Source organism: Tenebrio molitor, chromosome 4, assembly GCF_963966145.1.
Source record: "Tenebrio molitor chromosome 4, icTenMoli1.1, whole genome shotgun sequence".
Taxonomy (NCBI): domain Eukaryota; kingdom Metazoa; phylum Arthropoda; class Insecta; order Coleoptera; family Tenebrionidae; genus Tenebrio; species Tenebrio molitor.
Genome location: NC_091049.1, coordinates 25125245 through 25147000, shown reverse-complemented (window position 1 = coordinate 25147000; position 21756 = coordinate 25125245). Strand labels below are relative to the sequence as shown.

General features: G+C 36.7%; 3 protein-coding genes and 2 long non-coding RNA genes across 6 annotated transcripts; 1 reads left to right on the top strand and 4 right to left on the bottom strand.

Annotated features, from left to right (window-relative positions):
- Positions 1-1392: 1392 nt before the first annotated feature.
- Positions 1393-5553, bottom strand: LOC138128705 (probable multidrug resistance-associated protein lethal(2)03659). The gene is made up of 7 exons (XM_069044905.1): positions 5397-5553; positions 5115-5348; positions 4633-5063; positions 4422-4578; positions 2663-4356; positions 2381-2608; positions 1393-2333 (listed from the first exon to the last, which is right to left on the bottom strand). The coding sequence occupies exons 1-7, from the start codon at positions 5483-5485 to the stop codon at positions 1438-1440; spliced, it is 3729 nt and encodes a 1242-aa protein (XP_068901006.1). The 5' UTR covers positions 5486-5553; the 3' UTR covers positions 1393-1437.
- A 5706-nt stretch (positions 5554-11259) lies between these two features.
- Positions 11260-12365, bottom strand: LOC138128703 (probable multidrug resistance-associated protein lethal(2)03659). Its single transcript, XM_069044904.1, has 2 exons — positions 12238-12365; positions 11260-12190 (listed from the first exon to the last, which is right to left on the bottom strand). The coding sequence occupies exon 2, from the start codon at positions 12115-12117 to the stop codon at positions 11293-11295; it is 825 nt and encodes a 274-aa protein (XP_068901005.1). The 5' UTR covers positions 12118-12190; positions 12238-12365; the 3' UTR covers positions 11260-11292.
- Positions 12366-12619: 254 nt separating this feature from the next.
- Positions 12620-13418, top strand: LOC138128704 (uncharacterized). The gene is made up of 2 exons (XR_011158865.1): positions 12620-12755; positions 12813-13418. It is a non-coding gene; the product is annotated as an uncharacterized lncRNA (long non-coding RNA).
- Positions 12982-15984, bottom strand: LOC138128702 (ATP-binding cassette sub-family C member 4-like). Of its 2 annotated transcripts, none has more exons than XM_069044903.1 (3): positions 14238-15984; positions 13447-14183; positions 12982-13386 (listed from the first exon to the last, which is right to left on the bottom strand). In XM_069044903.1, the coding sequence occupies exons 1-2, from the start codon at positions 15598-15600 to the stop codon at positions 13909-13911; spliced, it is 1638 nt and encodes a 545-aa protein (XP_068901004.1). In that variant the 5' UTR covers positions 15601-15984; the 3' UTR covers positions 12982-13386; positions 13447-13908. The 2 variants fall into 2 exon arrangements, with proteins under 2 accessions (XP_068901004.1, XP_068901003.1); XM_069044902.1 differs by having other exon boundaries at positions 13452-14183.
- A 25-nt stretch (positions 15985-16009) lies between these two features.
- On the bottom strand, positions 16010-17502 carry LOC138128701 (uncharacterized). The gene is made up of 3 exons (XR_011158864.1): positions 16852-17502; positions 16570-16803; positions 16010-16519 (listed from the first exon to the last, which is right to left on the bottom strand). It is a non-coding gene; the product is annotated as an uncharacterized lncRNA (long non-coding RNA).
- Between the last annotated feature and the right edge of the window lie 4254 nt (positions 17503-21756).

The following is a 21756-nucleotide window of genomic DNA, read 5'->3' as shown; positions in this document are numbered from 1 at the left end:
TATCTCTACAATCGTCTCTGTATCTTAATCCACCTACAATTCTAATTGCTTTCCTTTGGTATGCAAAGAGTTGTTTGCTAATTGGTGAGTGGCCCCATATTAATAACCCATAGTTAAGATGAGAGTTGATCAAAGAAAAATAGGCGATCCTCAGGATGACTTTCGTAACCGTTTCACTCAGGCGACGAAGTATATATATGTTTTTTGATATTTTGCTAGCTAGATAAGATCCGTGGTTTTGCCAGGTTAGTGTGCTGTCTAGATGCACTCCCAGGAACTTGGTGGTGTTACTAATACAGTCTGTCGTGGCCCTTACTTTTTTTAAAGTGAATAATACTGTTTCTGTTTTGGTGGTATTTAAACGTAGCAGGTTGCTGTTAAACCAGGTAGCCGCCAGCGACTGTGCTTTTTTAATTTTAGTAAACAGGGTTTTATGCTCTGCACCCGAAATACCCAAGGTGGTGTCGTCTGCGTAGAGTGTTACATCAGTATCACTAAAGGTGGCTGGGAAATCATTTATATATATTAAAAAAAGAAGCGGCCCTAGTATGGATCCCTGGGGGATGCCATGTTTTATTGTCTGTTTATTTGATATTTGGTTGTTAACAGAGACATATTGACATCTATTGAGTAAATATGAGGTAATAAGGTTTATACTATTTTTATGAAAATTGTAACATTCAAGTTCCTTCAGTAATATATTGTGAGAGACACAGTCAAATGCTTTTGTTAGATCCAAGAATGATGCGATATATGACTTATTTTTTTCGATGGAAATGATTATATGTTCAATGTGATTGAGAATGGCCTGTTCCGTTGTGCGACCCTTACGAAAGCCAAATTGATGAGAGGAGAATAGCCCATTTTCCCCATTTAATGAGTTAGCTAAAAAAAATCTCTTCTGTTGGGGAGATTGGTGAAAATGTTTGATTAAAAATAGTTGGTATTTAAAAAATCTTATCTAGAATGTGATCATGTGATTATTATCTCAACAAGTAAAACAAAATCGATGGTCATAACTTCATAAGCAAAAAATCAAGGAAAAGTATGTAAGTTAGAGATAGCTGGAAAATCTGTAGAACAGGCAATGGAGTACGACTACCTAGGAGCACAAAGAACAAAGAAATATAATAATAAAATAATATAATAATAAATAAGACGAAGAAGAAGAAGGAGAAGATACAAGTAACGGAATAGTAAGTTCTAGAAGACTAGAATTTTGAAAGACGAAACTAGAAGACATGTAAAAGGAACAGTCAAATCTTCACTCACATAGAGGCAACTATGTTCTAAGAATACCACAACAGTGTCGTTTTCGAAGGTGGGTCAGATTTCACTATGGAAGAGGAGAAAGAAGGCCAAGATAAAACCAAATGTTGCAATCAATTATTCAACAAAAATCAAGTTCCTTTATTTCCTTTGTTAACAAATATAATTTTATAAATCTTGAAATGCGCTAGACTCATTCATCAAGTCTTGAGGCCTGCCAAATGCAGCAACGCGTCCAGCGTCCATGACCAAAATCCTGTCGGAATCCATAACAGTATTCAGCCGATGAGCTATTGTCAACACTGTACAACCTTGAAACCTTCTCCTGATGGTGGTTTGTATCAATTCGTCGGTTCTCAAGTCGACGTTGGCTGTGGCTTCGTCCAAAACGATAATTTTGGCGTCTCGAAGAATCGTTCGGACCAAACACAACAACTGTCTTTGTCCCATGCTGAAGTTAGAACCGCCTTCGCGAACAGGACTGTCCAGACCTGACGGCAACCTAGCAATCTCTTCTTTCAGTTGGACTTCCTCCAGAGCGGTCCAGATCTGCGAATCGGCGAGTTCACCGAAAGGATCTAAGTTTTTGCGAAGCGTGCCCAAGAACAAAACCGGATCTTGAGGAATGATCGAGATGTTTGAACGCAGAGTGTTGAGCGATACGGTTTTGGTGTTGATGTCGTCGATGATAACTTTGCCTTCGAAGTCGAAGAGGCGGAACAAGACAGAAACCAGAGAAGATTTTCCAGCACCTGTTCTACCAACAATTCCGATTCTTTCACCGGAGCGAATCTCAAAAGACACTCCATCGAGAACAGGGGGAGTGTCAGGAGTGTAGCGCAGCGATACGTCTTCGAAGATGATTTTTCCTTTCTTGGACCAAGCGTTTGGAGGTGAAACTCTTCCTTCGTCCAGTTCTGGAGCCAGATTAGCATATTCCAACACTCGTTCTGTTGAAGTAATACGAGAGTCAAGTTCGCCCCAGTGTCTCATTCCTACTTGGATTATCTTTCCAAAAAGCGACGACAGAGTAATACTAAGTCCTATGTTCCCAACATAACTTTCTAAAATTCAATTTTTGAAATTTTGGCAAGACACATTTTCTTTTTACCTTTGAGAAAGAAGAAACTAAAAGTCACCAAGGCGGTGTATAAAATGCAAATTACATCGGTCCAAAATGAAAAACAGGAGAATACAGCCCTTATCAAGTAAAAAACGGAGGTGTGCAGATTTTGGCGTGTGTCGAATTCTTGCTGCATGATTTCTTCAGCTTTTGCGGCTCTGATGGTAGTTAGACCTTCCAAGGTGGAAGTCACGTGAGTAAAAATAGGACTTCTTGCTGTTAACACACCAAGTGATCAATTCTCAGTTAAAATCGAGGCTGACGTCTTACCTACTCCTTCTGTCCTTCTCAGGCTAATGTTGGCAGGTTCATAGATGACTACAAGACTAAAAAAGAGAATATAGAAGAGTAGCGCTGGTATTATCATCCAATAATTCAAAATTGATATTATTATAGTCATTCCTATGATGATGAGTGAGTGGGTTAATACTTCTGAAAGTCCAAATGGAATCTGATCATCAATGTGAGCCAAGTCTGTAGAAAACCGATTTAGAATTCTTCCGGAGGTGTGATCGTTGAAGAATTTAATTCCGCTGTGAAGAATACCGTTCAGCATAGAATCGTGTAAGTTTGTCGATATCTTCCTGCAATACTTCACGTATATCCAAGAACTTAGATGACTTCCGACGAGTAGAATCACCATAAGAGCAGCATAGATGTACAAATAGTACCGTAACGATTCTTCTGACAATAAAGACGACTTCTTCGATTGTTCTGCGTTAACCCAGAAAGTTATGAAGTAATAAATCAGACAGCTCAACGCTTGAGTCAGCAAGAACAAGAGAAGTACCGAACTGGACATCATCCAGTTGCGCCCAGCAAGCCAAAAATTTTTGTAATTATTTGCACCGGTACCATGAGCTCTATGTTCTTTGACCTCAAATGGCACTTTACCGGTTTCCACTGACGTCTCTTTCGCGCCTTGTGAAGATTTGGTACTGTTGCCAAAAATCTGACTCTTCGCCTTATACAATTCATCAAATCTCGTCAAAGTGATTGGCTTCTTCGTTTCTAGTAGATATATTTTGCTCACGTTTTGAAGAAATTGAAGTTGGTGAGTCACCAAGACCACGCATTTGTGTCTCAAGTACTCTTGGATGCACTCTTGGAAGATTTGTTGAGCTACGTGAGGGTCAACTGCGGATAGAGGGTCATCTAGAAGATAGATGTCTGCATCGGTGTACACAGCTCTAGCTAGATTGATTCTAGCTTTTTGGCCTCCACTCAACATGACTCCTCTCTCTCCGACTAAGGTGTTATCACCGTAAGGAAAAAGGGAGAGGTCGTACTCCAGAGCGCACACTTTTATCACTCTTGAGTACTTCTCCTCGTCTAGTTCTTTCCCAAACAAGATATTCTGCTTGACACTTCCTGTGAATATCCACGGTTCTTGAGCCGCGTACGCGATGGTACCGCAAACTTCAACACTTCCTTCGACCAAAGCAATCTCATCGAGTATAACTTGAAGCAGAGTTGATTTTCCACTGCCAGCTGGACCGACAACAGCAACACTTTCTCCAACGAGTGCGCTGAAGTTAATGTCATTCAAAGTAATTTCGTCCAACGAACGATCCCACTTAAAGTGTGCTTTCTTTATGCAGATTCCGGAAGGTTTCTGCAGATGGTTTGACATTTTGAAAATTGTACCGCCACCAACAATGTCTCCCTTCGTGTTCGACCTATCTATCCTTTCACAATCTACGAGCAAAAATGTTGTAATTCTTTCAATAGAAACTTTAGCATCCGAAAGCTTCGTCAACGCTGCATTCAAACGTGTATTTGCTGTTTGTGTCAAATTTTCGTAAATGTTCGTTAAGGCAAAGACATACTGTGGTGTTAGTGGTTCACACGCGATAACAGCGACCAGGATGCAGGAAAAAACACAAAGTTTAGAGATGTATAGTTTGACCATGTTGGTAGTAATGCGCGTCAAATTCAATATCGTTGTCTGGTCAATTTCTAATCTACAAAATTAATATTAAAGAGTTGACAATGAAACAGAAAAAAATATAATAACTGAAGTGAAAACCTTCTAGTGTTGTGTACTAATTCACTAAATGGTTTTTCCCAGGTATACGTCTTGATAACTTTGATTCCCCAGACTATATCATTCATCAATCGGATTCTGTAATCGGTTTTTGTTGCCATAAGTTGTCTGGTGGCTTTCTTTTTTTTGACCAAATACACTACAATATATTTCAATAGAAGTAGAAGACGAAAGAAGCGACAAGAGAACTTACACAGAACCAAAAAATAAACTATTACAATACCGATTCCCACCAGAGCGGTGTAACCAAACACATAGTACAGATAAAATCCACATAGAATGGTCTTGATAGGACCCATCCACATGTAATGGATATGATTGAACATATAGTCTAAGCGGTAGACATCATTGGACAACAAACTAACGATTTTTCCTGTGGTCACTCTCTGGAAGGTGGTTTTTTTCATTTGTAGACATTTCCTGTAGATGAGTGAAGAACAAGCCACTCGAACTTTCATTCCCAAGAGACAACATTCCAAGAACGTGAGTTGGTTGAAAATAACGAAGAGAACAGATAAACCTACGATGGCTGCGGCGTAACCAAAGGCTTGTCTCTGGGTTATGTCAGCCTGGCCAGGAGTGTAATAGTCCAGTAGCTTTTGCAAGAACAGGGGATGGAGCAACCTGGAGGTGTGAATCTTAGTCTTCATGGCATTTTTGCGATTGCCGCCTTACGTGAGTACTAAATCGAAGGGAGCAAGCAAGAGGCTGTAGAACAAAATTTTCGGTCCAAATACTTTTGCCACAACACGAATTAAAGACGGGTCGTGTTTGGATTTTATTTCCTCTTGCCAAACTCGTTCCAGTTGGTTTCCCAACAGTTGCGAGTCTTGGTCTTCGACTGTCGGATAGAGATCATCTTCGGTGAACTCTTTCATCCAACCTTTGAAGATTATTGGTAGTTCCCAACTGAAGAGCAGTGTGACAAATTTGGGAAAACAAATTTTCAAGACTTACAGGAAGAATAAATTTGAGAAAAAATTTGCTGTCTCTTTTGGATGTCTTTTGGTTTTGTTTGCTTCAACATTGTTCTTGTCGTTTCCCATGTTTTGGTAGTACTGTGACTTAAAAATTATCTGTGATCCTTGATAACTTTTTGTTTATTTTTGTAAAATGTAAAATGTAGACAGAACGCAAATTCTAATTCACTTAAAAAAGGTTACATATTTGTTTAGTTTTAAATATATTCAATGATAAGGCTATGTTGATACTCCTGCAAATCAAGTAACAGTGAATTTAATTTAAATAAATTACGTAAACAAGTAAACCTAAGGTCACTAAATCAACACACAACGTGTTAAGGTAGCGTCATTAGTGATTTTATATATCTATCCTTGTCGCACAATAACCTCAATCTGGGGATAAACAAAACAGTCACCTTTGAAAATTTTGAAGTGTCACTAACTGTCAATAATTGTATCTTGCTTTTCAAGTCCCAATTCACCAGTTATCTCTTTAAACATTTATTCTCTTTGTTTTAAAAATAGTTTCAATTGGTTTTTCTCTGTTCTCATTGTATGTTCCGTTTGAATTCAATTACGTCTCTTTAAACAAATTACTACCGTCAGTAATAAGTGTTGTGTTATGGGTTATCCACGTTCACCAAAACGAATGGTAATTTATTTTTTTATGGTCTTAACGTGATTAACGTTTGGGTTTTAGGGACCAACAATATAATGCGAAAACAAGTGTCTACATCAAACAGATTTTGATTTTCGCAAAAATCGTATTGTTTTAGAACGGATTTTTCTTGTGGTTGAATGGCGACTGGGCTATTTTTGTATTATTTTGAATAGTGATACTATGTATTAATTGCAGACTTCCGTTCCGCTCTCAAAATGATGTAACTACGCTCAAAGGCTCAAGAAGTGCTGATCAAGCTTGCAATTCTAACAGATAAGTCTTCCAAAATAAAGATATTGTAACGGTCCGAATAGCTTCGATAAATTAAGAATTTTAATTTTAAAATTATTTCAACGCAAATACCGTTCATTTGCGACGGAAATGCTGGTCAGTTGTAAATTTTATTGTTGCTTTGTCCACAAGAGTGGCACCACACTCCTCAAGTGAAATCTGCCAACCCTTCTTTGAAAATGCAGGTACGCGTCCGGGGCAAAACATAGCCCAAGGGGAACAAGTGTTCAGGGGAAAAGAAACATTGCAAAATTTACTCGTTCGACAGTTTGGGGAGTCCAGTTAAAATCAGGGGATAATTGAATTGATGAATTTGATGTTGGCAGGTTTCAAATTGAGGGAACCACCAAATCAATGTTCATTAGCTTAATTTACCTTTTTTTAGCATTTTCAAATTTGTGGCATATTTGTAATTAAAGGGCGAAAATTGCAAATTAGAAACAGAGCGCTTTATCGTAGAAAATAACTAGAATCGTTTGCACTTTTAGTTAGAAACGTAACAAAGCAAAGTAGAAAGGGAGTCGCTAGAAAGCACGGACAACACGGTAACGGTAAAGCCAGGTAGTCGTAGAAATCAGAGGTGTGAGTGAGAGAGAGAGAATGAAAATTACGAAGAAATTATTAATTAGAACGGTTTTGGGGAATCAAACCAATGTAGAACAATTTTTAGAAGTAACAGATCAATGGAATTTAGTTTGTTGACATGACAATTACGTAACAGCGTTTCAAGCTCAATTTAGGTTTCAAAATAATGTTAATTTGTTTCATTTTTATTCTGTTTGTTTCATTTTAATTCTGTTTGCTTTATTTTTAATTCTATTTGTTTCATTTTAATTATGTTTGTTTTATGTTAATTCTGTTTGTTTCATTTTAATTCTGTTTAATTCTTGATGCTGATTTTATTATTGTATAGAGTCGGTAATTCAGTGCTCCTGTTTGACCAAATTTTCAATTATTTTTATCTCGAAAACGAAAAGACTTTTATTTAAAACATTTTTTGTGTATGAGTTCTACTCATCGTCACCTATTACTGGATTTCTTTTGGAAGGTTATATCGGGACCTGTATACGTATGAAGAGAAATACAATTAAAATTCGAAATTCACAAAATAATTATGGTAAATTATATGTTTATAATTAGTTGTAACCAATTTAGGGCGTCTTCGGTAAGCAGATGGAGTTTGGAGAAACCTTGCTGGAATTTAATAAGGGGACATTCTTCCACAATGTGTTGGATGGTTTCTTTTTCTGCACCGCATTCACAAGAAGGGTTTTCACGAATGTTCCAGTGAAACAGCAGATTATTGCATTTGCCATGACCGGTTCTAAAATCACGGAATTTGTTTTGTAGGATCCTCAATTAGATTTTTATTGAAAATATCTGCGTCTTGCCAGGCTGCTTTCCAATAGTCAGATTTGGAAAATAGTTGAATGAGCGGCGTAGAAGTCAAGAAGGAAAGATTTAGATAATTGTAATAAATAAGTAACACTGTGCAACAAAAAAAATGTTTAATTAATTAATTAGATATTTAGGATTGACAAAATGTAACGCAGAAAGTTTAACATCACGATTAAAAGAATGGAATCTGCTTGACAAAAGCTGCAAAATTACTTCTAGCAGAAAGCGACATGACAGGTTCTCACAGCATTCCTCATGAAAAAACGATTTATGCTTTTGCAACAATGTGGGCAATCTGTTTGCAGAAATGGACCTAGAGCACCGTCCCGACGATTGGCGTTTGTTTATTGACATCAACATCCTTCAATACCTGTTGGCCATTCAAAACATTAAAAAAAAAAAAATATGACAACGTGAAGTTTCTCTTAAAATGTATAAACTATGACAAATATAAGTGGGTAGTGTGCGGAGACTTTAAAATGATTAGTTTCTCAAAAGGGCTGCATGGAGGGTATACGAAGTATTCTTGTTTTATTTGCTTATGGAACAGACTTGGAACGTTACAAGAAAAAAAATTGGGCTTTAAGAAAATCCTTTGTTCAAGGTAAAAATAATGTTAAAAATAAATCTCTGGTCGAAACTCACAAAATTCTTATGGCTCCTCTACATATTAAATTAGGCCTTATAAAGCAATTTATAAAAGCTTTAGACAAGAATAGCACAACAATGCAATATTTGCCAGTGCTATTCCCGCATTTCTCAAAGGCAAAAATTGAAGCCGGAATTTTTAATGGACCAGATATTCACAAAATGTTTTTGTCTCAACAATTTAAAGAAACGATGTGTATAATTTTTGCAAATATATCATGACGTTTTTTTATATTCGCTTTGAGCCAAAACGGTGCAAGAAGAAATGATGTGTTCAATGGTTTCCCCTTCAGTTCCGCAAATCCTACATTTATCAATGATCGATTGTAAACCGCATGTGTTTATTATTAAATATACTATTATTATTAATAAAGATTCTGATCGGTAAAACGATGCAATTAACTTAAATACAAAGGAAGCATTAGTCAATGGAACAAGAATGCGCATCAAGTTTATGCATCGTAATGCTATTGATTGCTAAGTTTTAACTGGAACCGCACGCAATAAGAAAATTTTGATTCCACGTCTAAATTTAGCATATTCCTATTTTACCATTTAAGGAAGTAAAAACGTCTATGCAACTAAGTTTTTCAATTATGCATAAGATTTCTTGAATTGAAGCACTTCATAAAATGCCAGCAAGAAGATAAATTACTAGCAACAAACGTACATAATAAAATCATTAAAAATTAAAAACTTCAGTTAACAACAATGTTGAAATTGATATGTGACAGCCATATTGATAGTTTTGCCATAGATACCAATTTTTAAAAACAAAATTTTCCAAAGATCTATTAAAACCACGAGTGCTTTAATATATAGATAGCCATAAACGATTCCAACTTGAATACAATAATAATAGACCTATCAGAGACGCAAATTCTAAAAACAAATTAGGAGATCTCAAAGTTACCTGCAAATGCGATTTTCATTGTGCAGCCATTGATTCGACTTTTTAACATGAATTAAATGAAAAGATGAAACTGTTTGCGTTTTCCACCTAAAAATAACATTTGCCGATTAATGATAATCACAATGGTAATTTAAATTAAAATTTTTGCTGAGTTTAAACGTTTACTATTTGAGATCAGCTATTTTAAAATACAATAAATTAAAAATTAAATTAAATTTTTGACATACAATTTGTCATTTTTTCACAAGAATTGTTATGTAAGTTATCAATTTTTTTCACTCATCGTTTAGCTAGTACGAAGGCCTATCAGAAAAAGAAGATAAAAGCGGGGGTTGTCATTTTAAAAATTATTGATGACGTTATAATTAGAAGATGAAAAGATGTCAACGTAAGTAAAGTACTGAAGAATATGCACTTTTTCTAAAAATTAATACTTACAGTTTAATCGAATTTATTCCGAACTTTACGAACGCACTGTATACAGGTGTCTCAAAAATGGCGCCCAATCTCTTGAGGGGTTAAACTATTTGAAGAGTTGAGTTCAATTTCGTTGTAATTTTTTTTTCCTTTGGCTAGTTTCCAAGTTATAGACATTTTAAAATAAGCAAATTTGGCAACATCGGTTTGTATGCACAATCAACCAAACCAATTCTCTTTGGAGGTCAATGTTGCCACTGTTCTTTTAGCGTATTTTGGTAGGTCATTACTCTAAAAAGAAGGACTTCTGTGTTGTTTCACTAGCCAAAGGGGTCTTGGAAAAAGTAAAATTGTAAAGTAATTTATAATTCAGCTGTAAAATTTGGTAATACAGGAGATACATCTCTTTGAAATCATCATATTTAAGAGCAAGTTATACAAAATCTGTTGGTCCGATCAAATTTTATATTGAGATTTACCTTACCAGACTTCAATTTTTAAGACCCTTAGGAGATTGGGCGCCATTTTTGAGACACCCTGTATTCGCTTCCTTGATTCGTTTAGCCATCAAGTAAGCAACATTTTTCCATTGTTTTTTTGTATTTGGTGTTGCTATTTTTAAAATTGTAATAAACAGTGTTCATCATACAATGTATATCGTGTTTGTTTTCAACACCCTCCGATGGTTGCAAGGATTGCGAGATCTGTGAATTTTTTTCAGAGGTTTCCCCACATCATCACATCGTGGTATGTCTCATATCACAGATAAGGGGAATGCTGGGTCAGTATCAACCTCTCAGTACCTACCACCGCACCCCCCCCTCACCGTACCCATCCCTTCATTTTTCTACCCGTCTTCACAGTGAAAACATGATTTTTATTTCATTTGTTAATTCAATCACCAATACCTAGACCAGACTTTTCAGACTGAATGATCCTGGGGTGGTTTTGAGAAATAAAACAGCTGTTTTTATAATGAGTTAGCTAAAAAAATCGCTTCTTTTGGGAAGATGGGTGAAAATTTTTGATTAAAAATACATAGTAGGTATTTAAAAAATCTTGTCTCGAACGTGATCATGTGATTGTTATCTCAACAAGTGAAACAAAATCGATGGTCATAACTTCATAAGCAAAAAATCAAGGAGATGTATGTAAGTTAGAGAGAGATAGGTCGAAAATCTGTAGAACAGGCAATGCAGTACGACTACCTAGGAGGACGAAAGACCAAAAAATATAACACAATAACAAAGGCAACACAAGGGGTGAGATGCCTCTTCTTGTCGAAATAAGACGAAGAAGAAAAAGGAGAAGATGCAAGTAACGGAATAGTAAATTTTTGAAGACTAGAATTTTGAAAGACGAAACTAGAAGACATCCAAAAGGAACAGTCAAATCTTCACTCGTATAGAAGCAACTATGTTCTTAGAACACCACAACAGTGCCGTTTTCGAAGGTGGATCAGATTTCAGTATGCAAGAGGTGGAAGAAGGCCAAGATAAAACCAAATGGTGCAATCAATTAATCAATAAAGTTCCTTTATTTCCTTTGTTAACAAATTTAATTTTATAAATCTTGAAATGCGCTAGATACATTCATCAAATCTTGAGGCCTGCCAAATGCAGCAACGCGTCCAGCGTCCATGACCAAAATCCTATCGGAATCCATAACAGTATTCAGCCGATGCGCTATTGTCAACACTGTACAACCTTGAAACCTTCTCCTGATGGTGGTTTGTATCGATTCGTCGGTTCTCAAGTCGACGTTGGCTGTGGCTTCGTCCAAAACGATAATTCTGGCGTCTCGAAGAATCGTTCGGACCAAACACAACAACTGTCTTTGTCCCATGCTGAAGTTAGAACCGCCTTCGAGAACAGGACTGTCCAGACCTGATGGCAATCTAGCAATCGCTTCTTTCAGTTGGACTTCCTCCAGAGCGGTCCAGATCTGTGAATCGGTGAGTTCACCGAAAGGATCTAAGTTTTTGCGAAGCGTGCCCAAGAATAGAACCGGATCTTGAGGAATGATCGATATATTTGAACGGAGAGTGTTGAGAGATATGTTTTTGGTGTTGGCGTCGTCGATGATAACTTCTCCTTCGAAGTCGAAGAGGCGGAACAAGACAGAAACCAGAGAAGATTTTCCAGCACCTGTTCTACCAACAATTCCGATTCTTTCACCGGAGCGAATCTCAAAAGACACTCCATCGAGAACAGGGGGAGTGTCAGGAGTGTAGCACAGCGACACTTCATGGAAGATAATTTTTCCTCCCTTGGGCCAAGAGTTTGGAGGTGAAACTCTTCCCTCGTCTATTTCTGGAGTCAGATTAGCATATTCCAACACTCGTTCTGTTGAAGTAATACGAGAGTCAAGTTCGCCCCATTGTCTCATTTTCCCAATTGTATTATCTTTCCAAAAAGCGACGACAGAGTAATACTAAGTCCTATGTTCCCAACATAACTTTCTAAAATTCATTTTTGAAATTTCGCCAAGACACATTTCTAATTTTACCTTTGAGAAAGAAGAAACTGAAAGTCACCAAGCCGGTGTATAATAGTTATTTACATTAGAGTACGGGATGTGAATTTTCCGGCACGACAACTGGTTTCGGGCACGATGGCGCAGCCGAGTGCCTGATTAGTTGGAGGACCGGAAAATACGTCCCGTACGACATTTGTATTAGACTTTTCGGCTGACCAAAATATTAAATCTTTTAAAAATCAAGACTAATTTTATTGTAGAATTTGACATCGTCAATAAAGAATCGAATGCTGTGGAATCAATTCCTTGACGACCGTGACCGCTCATTTGTTTTTTTTCCTAACAAATTATTTGCCGACTAAATTTTCACGGTCGTGCTTCAAAATTTGATTTTGGTGTATTAATCGAGTGAAAAAAATGTCTAGTATATAATATAGAGTGAGTTAAATGTGACACCAGAGGCAGTACAACTAGTGGCAGGACTAAATTCTGAATTATTACCACAAAAATCGAAACAACGTTACATAGGACAATTTTTTCTCACGAAAGTATGTAATAACCATTCTTTAATTCACAAATTTTTAATAAACCATATTTTATTACAGACAGTTTTATTAATAGGTGCTTGTGGTGCCTGTCTCCGAAAGGAGTTATATACTCTGAAAATGGAAAATGTCAAGAGAAGAAATTATATTGACACAAAAACCAATATTTGTAGATCGTTTGCCATTACCAATCCAAACTGGGTTGAAACTGTGAAGAAATATATGGAAGTCAGGTTAAATTGGTATTAATACAATTAAAACAATTTCAAATAAAATTGACAAATATTTGAACCTTGATTGCCCCATGGACACAAGATTGAAGTTCCTAAAATGATTCGTGATGACTCATGGTGGCCTTCCTTCAACATCAAAAACAAAATGTACTGTGTTACAGCTACAGCTCAAACAATGGTGAGTTGTGTCACAAACTTCGATACAGTGCTTTAATCTACTTGAATTTTTAGCAGTTGCTTCCAATGTAACCATCCAACATTGAGAATTCCATCATCAGTACCGTAAGAGAAGCACCAGTACAACATATTGACATTCAACCCAGAAGTAATAAAGCTGACAGTTACCAAATTGTTTCTGCATTGTTCTCTAAAGTGGAGAATTGTAACAATAATGTTTACAACTGTAATTTTACAAAATAAATTATGTTAATAATGTTGCAAATTATTAAAATGTCTTGTACTTAACCACTACTTCCTGGTGAAAACGAATCATCTTTCTTCAGGTGAATACAAGATTTTGGGGTTAGAAGTTTGTTTATTTTTATTTTCCAGTTGCACTTTAGCACTAACAGCTAGTACTGGATAAAGTAGGTACACAAAACCATATATCAACTTCTGTGATTTAGTTTTATTGTGCAATTTTGCAGATATTTATGAAATACCCGACAATTGTCAAACTTTTTGACATATATAGCTGCCAACCCAATAGGTTGTATTTTCCCTGTTACGATTATGATTATTATTTATTGGTCGATATAAATTAAACAAACACATTTATCGGAAAAAGTATACAGGGAAATGTGTTTTTTTACACCAAATTAAAGTAACGTATGGACACTTTAATTTTAAATTAACTGTGAAAAGAATAAATCAACGGTGTCCGCACATTTTTCCCGTACTCCACTAGATTTTCCCACATTCCACTAGAAATTTTTGACATTGTACGGGAAATCGCACCTCCCTTGACCTAAAGTGTAAGGTAACGCTATGTTTCCCAGACTGGGAGGCCGAAAAATACAAATTACATCGGTCCAAAATGAAAAACAGGAGAATACAGCCCTTATCAAGTAGAAAACGGAGGTGTGCAGATTTTGGCGTGTGTCGAATTCTCGCTGCATGATTTCTTCAGCTTTTGCGGCTCTGATGGTAGTTAGACCTTCTAAGGTGGAAGTCACGAGAGTAAAAATAGGACTTCTTGCTGTTAACACACCAAATGATCAATTCTGAGTTAGAATCGAGGTTGAGGTCTTACCAACTCCTTCTGTCCTTCTAAGGCTAGTGTTGACAGGTTCATAGATGACTACAAGACTAAAAAAGAGAATATAGAAGAGTAGCGTTGATATTATCATCCAATAATTCAAAATTGATATTATTATAGTCATTCCTATGATGATGAGTGAGTGGGTTAATACGTCGGAAAGTCCAAATGGAATATGATCATCAATGTGTGCCAAGTCTGTAGAAAACCGATTTAGAATTCTTCCGGAGGTGTGATCGTTGAAGAATTTAATTCCGCTGTGAAGAATACCGTTCAGCATCGAATCGTGTAAGTTTGTCGATATCTTCCTGCAATACTTCACGTATATCCAAGAACTTAGATGAGTTCCGACGAGTAGAATCACCATAAGAGCAGCATAGATGTACAAATAGTACCGTAACGATTCTTCTGACAATAAAGACGACTTCTTCGATTGTCCTGCGTTAACCCAGAAAGTTATGAAATAATAAATCAGACAGCTCAACGCTTGAGTCAGCAAGAACAAGAGAAGTACCGAGCTGGACATCATCCAGTTGCGTCCAGCAAGCCAAACATTTTTGTAATTATTTGCACCGGTGCCATGAGCTCTATGTTCTTTGACTTCAAATGGCAGTTTCCCGGATTCCACGGACGCTTCTTTCGCGCCTCGTGAAGATTTGGTACTGTTGCCAAAAAGTTGACTCTTCGCCTTATACAATTCATTAAATCTCGTCAAAGTAATTGGCTTCTTGGTTTCTAGAAGATATATTTTGCTCACGTTTTGAAGAAATTGAAGTTGGTGAGTCACCAAGACCACGCATTTGTGTCTCAAGTACTCTTGGATGCACTCTTGGAAGATTTGTTGAGCTACGTGAGGGTCAACTGCGGATAGAGGGTCATCTAGAAGATAGATGTCTGCATCGGTGTACACAGCTCTAGCTAGATTGATTCTAGCTTTTTGGCCTCCACTCAACATGAGTCCTCTCTCTCCGACTAAGGTGTCATCACCGTAAGGAAAAAGAGAGAAGTCGTACTCCAGAGCGCACACTTTATTCACTCTTGAGTACTTCTCCTCGTTCAGTTCTTTCCCAAACAAGATATTCTGCTTGACACTTCCTGTGAAGATCCACGGTTCTTGAGCCGCGTACGCGATGGTACCACAAACTTCAACATTTCCTTCGACCAAAGCAATCTCATCGAGTATTACTTGAAGCAGAGTTGATTTTCCACTGCCAGCTGGACCGACAACAGCAACTCTTTCTCCAACGAGCGCGCTGAAGTTAATGTCATTCAAAGTACTTTCGTCCAACGAACGATCCCACTTAAAGTCTGTTTTGTTTATGCAAATTCCGGAAGGTTTCTGCAGATGGTTTGACATTTTGAATGTAGTACCGCCACCAATAATTTCTCCCTTCGTTTTCGAACTATCTATCGTTTCACAATCTAAGAGCAAAAATGTTGTAATTCTTTCAGTAGAAACTTTAGCATCAGAAAGCTTCGTCAACCCTGCATTCAAACGTGTATTTGCTGTTTGTGTCAGATTTTCGTAAATGTTCGTTAAGGCAAAGGCATAGTGGTTCACTTGTGATAACAGCGACCAGGATGCAGGAAAAAACACTAAGTTTAGAGATGTATAGTTTGACCATGTTGGTGGTAATACGCGTCAAATTCAGTATCGTTGTCTGGTTTTTCCCTGGTATACGTCTTAATAACTTTGATTCCCGAAACTATATCATTCATCAATCGGATTCTGTAATCGGTTTTTTTTGCCATAAGTTGTCTGGTGGCTTTCTTTTTTTTTGACCCAATACACTACAATACATTTCAGTAGAAGTAGAAGAAGAAAGAAGCGAGAAGAGAACTTACCCAGAACCAAAAAATAAACTATTACAATACCGATCCCCACCAGAGCGGTATAACCAAACATATAGTACAGATAAAATCCACATAGAATGGTCTTGACAGGACCCATCCACATGTATTGGATATGATTGAACATATAGTCCAAGCGGTAGACATCATTGGACAACAAACTGACGATTTTTCCTGTGGTCACTCTCTGGAAGGTGGTTTTCTTCATTTGTAGGCATTTCCTGTAGATGAGTGAAGAACAAGCCACTCGAACTTTCATTCCCAAAAGACAACATTCCAAGAACGTGAGTTGGTTGAAAACGACGAAGAGAACAGATAAACTTAGGATGGCTGCAGCGTAACTAAAGCCTTGTCTCTGCGTTATGTCAGCCTGGCCAAGAGTGTAATAGTCCAGTAGCTTTTGCAAACACAGGGGATGGAGCAATCTGGAGGTGTGAATCTTAATTCCATTGCATTTTTGCGATTGCCGACTTACGTAAGTCCTAAATCGAAAGGGGCAAGCAAGAGGCTGTAGAACAAAATTTTCGGTCCAAATACTTTTGCCACAGCACGAATTAAAGACGGGTCTTGTTTGGATTTCATTTCCTCTTGCCAAACTCGTTCCAGTTTGTTTCCCAACAGTTGCGAGTCTTGGTCCTCGACTGTCGGATAGAGATCATCTTCGGTGAACTCTTTCTTCCAACCTTTGAAGATTATTGGTAGTTCCCAACTGAAGAGCAGTGTGACAAATTTGGGGAAACAAATTTTCAAGACTTACAGGAAGAATAAATTTGAGAAAAAATTTGCTGTCTCCTTTGGATGTCTTTTGGTTTTGTGTGCTTCAACATTGTTCTTGTTGTTTCCCATATTTTGGTAGTACTGTGACTTAAAAATTATCTGTGATCCTTGATAACTTTTTGTTTATTTTTGTAAAATGTTAAATGTAGACAGAATACTAATTCTAAGCACTTAAAAAAGGTTATTAGTTTCGTTTTAAATGTATTCAATGATAAGGTTTTGTTGATACTGTTGCAAATCAAGCAACAGTGAATTTACTTTAAATAAATTACTTAAACAACTGTACCCTAAGCAGCTTATGTTTTTGTTCACCTCTTCTTTTATTTCTAATTCATCTTCATTTTCTCCATTTCCACATTTTCCTTTTCAGTTTTGCTTTGTTCTTTTGGTTATTGTTATCACGCACATAGCTTTCTTCAAGAATGCTTTCCTCTTATCCAGCAGACTCCACTTCTTCTTGTGATAATTGTGACTTTTGACACAATTAGAGATGTTTCTTTAGGAATTTTTTAATCAAAATTTGATCTAGATTTCGACATAAAAGAGTCTGTTAACGAATTAAATCCAGATTTACTGAACCAAGCCACCTTATTAACCTGATTTGATCCCATCTGACTTCTGTCTGTGTTTAAAAATTCTTGAATTGTTTTTTTTTTTGTAACATAATTTGAAAAGATTTCACATTTTTTTCTTTATATTTCTCTCATTACAAGTAAACAAGATAAAACAAAATCTCTTATCTAGAACGCAATAAAACTATTGCAAATTTTATCGAGTACGTGTCCGACATGGTATAATTAAATAAATGTGTTAACTTGTTTATTTTTTAAACAATTTAAAACCACCATTTCTACTCTTGCAATAGCAGAAACAATAAAAATGTCAAGAAACGAACTAATTGTGTTCCTCATAGTCAGTGTTTCATTGATTGACGTTTCTTCTTCGGTCATCAAAGGAGTAGATGGTAAGTCATGTTGTAAAAATAGCTGTGTGCTAATGTTTTTATTTTTTTTTTTTAGGTTACTTTGATTTGGATAAAGTGGGTCCACAACGACAACATGGCGACGACCTTGAACTGGACCCTATCGTGGACCACATGGTCAAAGTGTTGGAGGGGTACATAGAGAACCTAGCTGATATGATGTCTTGCGGTAAATGCGCCAAGAGCGGTGTAGAAGTCAAGAAGGAAAGATTTAGAGAATTGTACTAATAAATAAGTGGTAGTCTTGTCAGCTTTTTAGGAACACAAGTGCTGAAATATACAGTAACACACTACACTCCACACTTCCTTAGATTCTTCAGACGCCTTTTCATCATCGGTTGAAGAATTTTCAGATGTCTCTTTATTTTCTTTGGGAACAAAGTTGCAAACTGTTTCTTGTAGACTGTTTGGGGGAATTTCTTGTTTTGATCAACAGAAAACATTCATCGAGTTCTTTGGATGATCGTTGTCACGTGGTTTTCTTCAAGAACACTTTTCTTTTATATCCACTATTCACTCACGTCTTGAGCCACATTTTCTTCTCCACCGTTATCTCACCTGCCGTTTCTGCCGTTTTTAATGTTTCATACGCCTACTGAAATTTTTCAAAATTGCTAATCAAAAAATGTCAAAAACTTCATTTTTTTAAATGGCAACCACAATTTGCAACACTAGATATAAATGTAAAATTCCAAACCTACTTTTATTAACATTTTGTACTTATGCCTATTCCCAGCCGTGTTGGCGTAATTTCGATTTTTTGAGTAAAATATTCTTTTTTTTTCAGACAGTTGTTTTATTTGAATTTTTATTCAAAAATCACATGCAATAAACAGTAGATAACAACGAAATAATAAAAAATAAGCTAATTAACAAAAAGATATTTTCAATGAAATCATTTACATTAAAATATTTTTTGTTAATTTGCTTATTTTTTATTGTTTTGTTGTTATCTAATATTTATTGCGCCTAAACAGCTGCAAATAGGCATACATAATGTGAATAATATTGGCCTTAAAATTTAATTTTACAATTATATCTATTATCAGAAATGGTAGTTACCATTTAAAAAAATGAAGTTTTCGACATTTTTTGATTATCAAATTTAAAAAATTGCAGTAGGCGTATGAAACATAAAAAAAATGTCGTTGATAGCGCAAAAAAGCGGCCAAATCTTTGGCAAGTCAGTAAAGTAAAAATATTTTTTTTATTTCTAATGGTTCAGGAATGATACATTTTTTAATGAAGCCCTGCAAACCTCACTTTTTTGCAAAATAGATGACATAGGTCAAAAACGATGACAGATAAGTATCGACAAAAGGACGTACTAAACTCAAAAGTTAACGTAGAATCGAAATGTGAAGTCAAAATGGGGCCTTTCTATTTAAAAAAACAAAGATGGCATCGACTTCCGGTAATTCCGGAAGTGCCACCATTTTCAAAATATTTCATTTGAACTTGGAGTAATCAATTATGGTCAACTACTAATTTTCATATTAATATGATTTTGGGAAATCAAAAAGTTTCTAATGAACGGGCTACGTGAATTAGCCTGTATATACGATTGCAGTGTTGCAAATAGCCGAATAGAAAAATCTTCGTAATTTTATTGGCAACTCAATAGGTTCTTCTTGACTTTAAGACGGCAAAGGCAAAAAGGAGGAATAAAAAACAGACCACCCCGATCCAGGATTCCGCCAAGAAGTCGCATGAGAAAGCAACCAGGTCCCCCAAACCACAAGAAAATCCGTCAAGGATATGTAAGTGTTCTTGTACAGGGACAATCTGGAGGACAGCATAACCTCTACAACCGAAAAACCCCAATTAAGTGCATCCGGTAAGGAAACCCAGAGTTAAAAAATGATTGGAGGTATCGAAACTTTTGACCAACTCGAAATTTGCTCCACAAAGTCCAGACAGTGCGCGGAAGAAATCCGTCGAATAACGCACCGCCACCTGCCTCTTGGAGAAGAATCGAGTGTCGTTCCATACCTTGACCCTAGAGGAACCCTGCTTTCGCCCCGCTCTCTATTAATCTCTACCCTAGGCTCCGTGCTCGTCCAAGTCCTTGTGACACCTAACACGTTATGGGTGCAGTGCCCCAGACTTATGTCCTCCCAAACGCCCCTATTGAGACAACAGTAGATGAAACAGAGGCCTTCCACCGAGGGCAGTCGAGAAGCTATGTGGCCAGGATCACACGTCATGAGAAAGTCCCGCGGGAACGACGACGGCTCCCCCACGTCCGGTTCCTTTGGCATGCCCTAGTTTGTCATTGCAACGTGGTAACTTGCCCCCGCGCCGACAACCTAACTTCGGCCAAACTTCTGTTTCCCCTATTTACGTCACCCCCGAAGTCGTACGTACCCCCACGTACCCGTCGATACCCAGAGAAACGCGAAACAACGTACCTGTTAACCACGTGTTGTAAAGTGAGGTTATACTACCTGGATTTTTAAGCGTGCTACTGGTCAGTGCCTCATCCACGACTGATGAGTATTTAAACAGCACGGTTCTGATTCCATTGTGACAATACACAAGAAAATGAACGACTCGAGATTCGTAACAGCAAACAATACATTTTCAACTACAAGAATGAAAGCGACCGGTTAACCCCCGTTCACTTCGAGCGCTGAAAGAAGAGTCCGCGTCCGGTACCAACAGTACTCAATAAAAGAACCAAATCTTCTCTTTTGTGTTCGTTTCGGCGGCGGCAATTTGAATTCGGTTTTACAACCTTTTCGTCAATTAACACTCTTTGAGAGAGGCCGAATTGTCGGGTCTAAAGAGGCCGGTTGCTCATACAGATAAATTTCAAGAATTGTAAACCGTTCTGTATCTACTGTTGTACAGTGTCGACAAGCGTGGTTGGTAAAAAACAGAGATCGTGGTGCTCAAAGTCTGGTCGTCCTAGAAGAATTTCGTTATTTTCTGTGATATTCATATTGATTATTGTTGTTGATTAAGCTATTGATTGAGTTTAAAATTTTTCACTTCCAAAACGCATTTGTGCATAAGTTGATTTTTGTGGATTGTGGATAAGGTAGGTGTTCTTTATGCAGGGTAATTCTGAAATAAGTTTGGAAAAAAATGTGGAGTATCCTTGACACAAAAGAATTCTGCGTAAATGACTTTTGGAGGTGAAATGAAAAGGATGGAAATTACCCTATATCCTTGTAATTTCAACGCCTATGAATAAGGAAAATTTGTCCGAATTTGTTCATTTCATTAGCAACCATGGTTCCAGCAACTCCACAATAAAGTCGTAGGTGCAAGCACACTGCTTTGTAAATGTTTCTATGGAAATGATCGAGAGGAGTAAGGTTACCAAGATAATCAGGTAATCACCTTTAACTCAGCAGCGTACTAGGAATTTTGCCAAAATTTTCAATCATTTGTATCTCGATAACGAAAAAACTTTTATAAGAAATTTTTTTGTCTATGACTTCTTCTCATCATCACCAATTACCGGTTTTTTTTCCAAACTTATTTTAGAATCACCCTGTATAAAGAATTTTTAGATTACTGTGAAATTTTATTAGTTTATTAGATGAATTGATCGATCAATTTAGAAAAAAAAAATATGTTATAAAAAATTGTCAAAATTTGAACAGTATTAAATTAAATTTAAAATTTTAACACGTAAAACAACCGACAAAAACACAACATGGAAGTAGCGCAAACTTTTCAATAATTTATTTAAACAAAACAATTCGGTTGCCATGGTGACTATAGCACTCCCCATCTTTGAAAATATCCCTATTTAACTATTATAAAAAAAATAAGCACAAATATAATTTCAAGATTATTTATTAAAGAAATCATAATGAGTCGCTTTTTGTGCCGGTGAGTGTATTTCCCACTATGACATAAAAAAAATTAAATTATTACAATCGGAACTCT